The sequence below is a fragment of the Felis catus genome, chromosome A3, assembly GCF_018350175.1.
Source record: "Felis catus isolate Fca126 chromosome A3, F.catus_Fca126_mat1.0, whole genome shotgun sequence".
Taxonomy (NCBI): domain Eukaryota; kingdom Metazoa; phylum Chordata; class Mammalia; order Carnivora; family Felidae; genus Felis; species Felis catus.
Genome location: NC_058370.1, coordinates 28,242,261 through 28,248,260, shown reverse-complemented (window position 1 = coordinate 28,248,260; position 6,000 = coordinate 28,242,261). Strand labels below are relative to the sequence as shown.

Genomic DNA, 6,000 nt, shown 5'->3' with positions numbered 1-6,000 from the left:
CCTGTGCTTTTCTTGCGTGGGCCCCAAGGGGCACGGAGTTACCCTGTAGGTAAGCACCACACAAAGCGCCAAAAATTCATTCTTTTCCTTTGCCCAGTTCCGAGAGGTGGCCACACACAGAGGCAGGCATCAGAATGTTGTAGAGTAGGAAGGGCACCTCCCAGGGCAGCAGGAAAGCCCTGGGAAGGGAGAGCCCTGCTTAGGGTCAACTCGGTAAGTCAGTGGCAAAAATGAGATCAGCCTTCAGGTCTGTGCGGGCAAGCAGAACTGGAGGATTCTGCCCTTCTACGCATGACGCAGTCTCTCTGCAATGTGCCTGCCCCTGTGAAAGTCTTCCTTGTGGCCTATGGGGCTTCCTAGCCTCTCATTTTCGTCTGTGTAGCCACACTGCAAAAGCAATTTATGAAGGGAAGGTGTCTGAGAAGCAAGAACAGGCCCTGGGTAGGAAAAGTCATCTGGCCCCAGAAAGATTTCAACTCTAAAGTCTCAGAAATGGAAGGAGCTGCGCAGAAAAGAAGAGTGGGAGCCTGGCAACATGATTTTTGTATTGACATTTGGTTCTTATAATAACATCCAAAATGCGTTCTGTTCTCATAGCGCTGCAGCTGCGACTGCATCGGGCCGAGGGTGTATGTTGCCGGAGGGTCCCTTGAGAAGTGTGCGGGAGCTGGTGGTGAGAGAGACACACAGACTGCTCTTTGGGACCTAGACGCAGCCGGGTGGAGAGCTGCAGCAGGTGCCTTGGCTCTGACAGGGGGTGGGGAGGCAATCCCAGCCAGCCTGCAAACACATGGGCAGAGTCCCTCGCCCCCAGACCGCAAGAACACGGCTGCTGACGGGGCCAGCGGTGGCAGCTCCCGGAGAGTGGAGGGAAGGCTGGGATGTTACGTTCTTGAGGCCTTCACAGGTACATATCATCGTAGCCCGGCGGGGGGAGATGGTCTGGGTTAGGTCTGGAATGGAAACAGGGGCTGGTGAGTTGGGAGTGATGGCGGGGCCAGGGGCGCACAGGCAGACGGGGCCTCAGCAGAGGGAGCCTGCCCTCCAGAACGACGTGGTGCTCTGTGGGGTTGAAACGCACACGCTCTACAGCCATGATCCTGACTCTCCCACCCTGGGTAAGTTAATTCATCTTCCAGGGTCTTGATTTCTGCATCTATGCAATATGGACAGTAATATGTACCCCTAAGTGTTGCTATTAGAATCCAGCGTCCTGACACGGACTTAAACTTCAGTGAGTATGAGCAGCTCCTCCTCTGAGTGCTCCCTGAGGGGGCTGGAGGAAGGGAGGCACTGAGGGCTGGGGAGCTCTGGGGAGGCATCAAGCATGGGGCCCGGAGGAGGCTCCACTCCCTCGGCAGTGGGGGATGACGGAGCCAGTGGTGACTCCGCACCTAGAGTCAGACTGCTTGCTCCCGCAACGCTGAGCTGAGCTGAGCTGCCATCAGGCCCTATTTCTCAGCGGGCCTGAGTGAGTACCTACCCAGACGGGCTGGTCCCAATGGGTCCAAAGGGGTCAAAGCGTGCTCCTGGGGGCACAGCGCCTGGAGGAAGACGGTTTGGGAGGCCCGAGGATGGGTCAATGAGTGCTCTCGGGAAGCCAGATCTCAGGGGATCCACGATCATGCCACCTCTCCGACACCTGAGGCAAGAAGAAAAGGTGGGTAAGCAGGTGGGGCAAGGAGCTGCTGGAGGAGAGGCGAAGGAGGTGAGTGGACTAAAAATGCCTGGGATATGTACTCTGGAGAGCTCAAGCAGACACCGATGGACGGTTGCCCGAGAGTCAGCAGGAAGTGGGCAAGAACAGGAACACCAAGAGCACACCTTTCCCGGCATGTACGGCCTGCCCTTTCAGCTCTCCAGGCTGCCCGAACCCACAAAACTGAGATCCCTGCCATGTTCTACATCCAAGGGGGACAACTGGATCAAGAACAGGTGCCAGAACTTGCCAAGGTCAACGGAGAACCATAAGGTTCTGGAGGGCACTATTTTAGGTCTAAGGACTAGTAATGGCATTGGGACAATTCCGGATGATGGCTTTCTTGCAGTTTCCTGAGAGCGCCTCAGGATGACCTAGGACTGCACGTGGACTGCCCAAATCTGGCTCCTGACAGCATCTGTCCCTCATGGAGTTAGATGCACCTGACCTCCTGTGCTCAAAGCAGGATGTGTGAGCTGAGGTTCCCCAAACTTTGCGGCCACTGTGCAAGCTCAACTGCAGGCTCATGCGATTTCCCACTGTCTAAAAATGAGGTGCTCATGTTGGGGTCGCTTTGCAGCACAGGTTGAAGTCTACCCAGAAGCATTCAGAGAAGACAGGGCCTGGCTAGGCTGTAGTGACTTTGTTGGGTGCACGACAGAAACCACACACACAGTCTACTGGGGATCAGAGACTCCCCTGAGCAAGTGAGGTGACTGCTGAGGAGCCCTGAACTGCCCTTCAGTCTGTCGCCCACCACGTGCTCCTCAGCCTGCACCTGAGAAACCCTTCCATCCAAGGGAGGCTGCTGTCCTCCGCCAGGGCCAGCGGGGTCAGCTAACGACAGGGGAGTTGTCTGCTGGCTTGCTCGGCGCCTCCCCCACCCCGCCAGCAGAGCTCTCCCTCACTGCTGCAGGCACGGCAGAGCGGAACAGCGGCGGGGACTTCTCAGCCGCTCAGCCCCAGCAGCCTCCTTCACCCCAAAGCAAGGCTGACGAAAAGCTCTAAGATTAGAAGGTGAGCTGAGGCTGAAAAGTCACAAGAGTAAGTTGTGTTGCTGCCCCCTCCCTGGCAGGACTCACCCAAAGGGGTCCAGATCCTCTCCCCCGACAGCAAACGGGCCCAGGGGATCACACCTGAAACAAACAAGGGACAATTACCACAAGTCCCATAGCAGCCGGGTGCCTGGGCTCCCGAGGGATTGAACCCAATGCCCGTGGGGTCACAAATGCACTCCCAGGTATGGAGGACAGGGGAAATCCCCGCATGAGACCATAACACGAGGGATATTTCAAAGTGGTCTTTGGCACAGACTAATATATTACAAGGGCAATATTGAAAAGAGTTGAACACAAAGCTAAAAACAAGGAGACCTCAATACTGTAGAAAATAAACGTACTGACAGTGGTTAGTAACCTCAAGATAAATTTTATTTTATTTACACTTTTCTCAAGTTTCTAAACTTTGTATCACGAACCAAGAACTTTCAGATTAGAAAATATCCTAAAAACAAAACCCAAACTCCAAGACTAAAGACTTAAAAGCTTCCAGGGATGAAATAAGATGGCCACACAGCCAGAACAGTATGGCCTCTCCACGACATTTCGATCCCACAGACACCGTGTATCTGTTTATGCGCTGCCCACTGGAGGGCCACAAACCACTGTAACCTCTAAGATTTTTTTCACCTCTACACCAAGAACCCACTTTTATTCTCACTGGGAATGCATGAGCTAGGAGCATAAATGAGAGCATCCTTTCTGGAAAGCAATTCTGTACTGTCTAATATATACAAAACACCTGTGTCTTTCAAAAGTCTTAACGTATCTTTATACTCTTTGATCCAATAGTTCCTTATCTAGGCATTTATCTTAAACAATACATAATTCAAATTAAAATATCACCATAAAGACTTTAATCAAGGGAACAGGAATTGGCCTAAGTAGGGACCAGTTAGGCACTTTATGGTGGATCCCTAAATGCAATTGTGGAGACAATGTTCTCAGAAGTTTCGAAATGATACGAAAAGGGGAGCCTTGGGTGGCTCAGTCGGTTAAGTGTCTGACTTCAGCTCAGGTCATATCTCACGGTTTATGGGTTTGAGCCCCTCATCAGGCTTGCAGCTGTCAGCGCAGAGCCTGCTTTGGATCCTCTGTCCCCCTCTCTCTCTGCTCTCTCTCCCTCAAAAATAAACAAACATTTAAAAATAAAATAAAATAAAAATAAAATAAAATAAAATAAAATAAAATAAATAGAATAGAATAGAATAGAATAAAATAAAATAAAATAAAATAAAATAAAATAAAATAAAATAAAATGATGTGAAAAAATGCTTATGCTCTAGTGCTAACTGTGGGGGGGGAAAAAGAGATAGCCTAGGAATAGCCCAGGGAATCAACTGTGAAAAATGTGTGCGGGGGCGTGTATGTATAAATAAAAATTGAAAGGAGCACAGAGTGACAGTTACTCCTGGGATGATTTTCTTTATGCTTTTCTGGTTTTTTCCTACAAAACAAAAAATACTTAAAATTTGCACAAGTGTGCTTTGGAACCTGCTTGGAGACCTAGCAAGCAATACAAACCTTGCAGTTCTGGAGGGGGTGGGGGTTCCTGCCAGACCTCAGGAGAGCCTTGTAAATAGCAGCTAATATACACTTACAGGTAAGAAGCCATTAATTAAAGAACTGGGAAAAAATCCAAAAGGAGATGCTTCTTCAGTCAGTTCTACCTATCATGCTGGAAAGGATACTGTGATTTAAGTGGATGTGGCTAGGTTTCCAAGGGAAGGAATTTTTCCTGATGTAGATGACTGTTCCCGAGTCCTAGTTCAAATTTGCTGGTGGCCTCTGTTAACATCATGCCACACTGTGGATGGACAGGGGTGCTGGAGAGCACCGAGTGTATCTCCATGAAATGGCCCACTACAGGTCAGCAAACAGAAGGGGCTTCTAATGGCTATAAAAATGCCTAGGAGAACAGCACCTTATAGATCCTGAAACACATAGCCTTTTCTCCTTTTCTCTCCTGGGCCACAGAGCACGGGACGGGGCAGGGAGAAGGAACAGAGAAGAGAAACTGGAAAAGGCAGCTGCCAGGCCCGTGGCAACCATTTGTGTACTTGAAATTGTCACAGCCTATCCCTTGGCTCAACACTTACCACAATCTCGCTGCAACACACGCACGCACGCTTCTGTGAATTTATTATGCACATGCTCAGAACCCATTTTAAAATAGTCTCAGTCCTGGGTCCCCTGGGTGGCTCAGTTGGTTAAGTGACTGACTCTTGATTTCAGCTGAGGTCACGATCCCAGGGTTGTGGGATCGAGCCGTATGTTGGGCTCCATGCTAGGCGTGGAGCCTGCTTAAGATGTTCTCTCCCCCTCTCTGCCCCTCCTCTGCTTGCACTCTTTCTCTCTCTTAAACATTAAAAAAAAAAAAAAAAAATTAGTCTCAGTCCAGCAAGTCCCCCTGGCTATAATTTCTTCTTGACCGTTCTTTTGAGGGGAATGTCTCAAAAAAAAAAAAAAAAAAAAAGTCTCAGTCCAGAATATGTTGAATGAGGCTACAGGGATTAAAATAAAGCTGATTTTTGTATAAGGTCTCTGAAATCAAGCCCCTCCTTCAACTGATAATCAGCTGAAGTAGAGTGTTATACACTAACGTTGTAGGCCAAAGTGCCTGCCTGGGCCCACATGACCATATGATCCCGGCTCCAACAGGGCCCCCCCGAAGGGATTTGAAGGTGATCCCGAACACACATGATTTCCTCCTTCTGTGCTCCCCTCTCCTCTTAGATAAAAACGACACCCACTCCTCTCTTGGGCACACAAATCCCGCTGACACCACTCTAACAGCTACACGGTCTGGCGATGTGGAAAGGCCTTGGGACTGGAGGGCAGAAGACAGGCCCTGGGCTCTGGGTGGAGGATGATCTAGGTGGTTGGCAGGGGTCTGTCACAAACCTCTGCACCTCAGTCTTTTAAGAAGACTGGAGTCTAAGAAGTAACACTCACAGGGCCTGTTGACGATGACACAGCCGCAGCGGGCACAGACAGACATGCTGCCAGGCAAGGCCTGGAAGAAGTGGGTAACAGCCACCGCCGCTATTTACCAAGAGCCTGCCCTGTACTAATTTAGTTTTAAAAAAACTAATTTTGAAAAGGTAATCTCCTCAACAGGTAATGCATCTACCCGTTTCAAAATTCAAGACTGATAAAAGACCCACACGTCCATAATCTTAGGCTAGATGTGTCCTGGAATTCAGAATTCTTCAGATTTAGAAAGGTCAGATGGGTGTATCT

General features: G+C 49.8%; 1 protein-coding gene across 2 annotated transcripts in view; it reads right to left on the bottom strand.

The window, feature by feature from the left end:
- Nucleotides 1-525: 525 nt before the first annotated feature.
- Nucleotides 526-6,000, bottom strand: part of PSMF1 (proteasome inhibitor subunit 1) — a 47,190-nt gene continuing 41,715 nt past the window's right edge. For both annotated transcript variants that reach the window (XM_006929926.5, XM_006929927.4), the window contains exons 6-8: nt 2,782-2,835; nt 1,484-1,642; nt 526-953 (exon numbers count right to left, since the gene is read on the bottom strand). In XM_006929926.5, the coding sequence (XP_006929988.1) occupies nt 902-953; nt 1,484-1,642; nt 2,782-2,835 (265 nt within the window). In that variant the 3' untranslated portion in view covers nt 526-901. The remainder of the gene's footprint in view (nt 954-1,483; nt 1,643-2,781; nt 2,836-6,000) is intronic.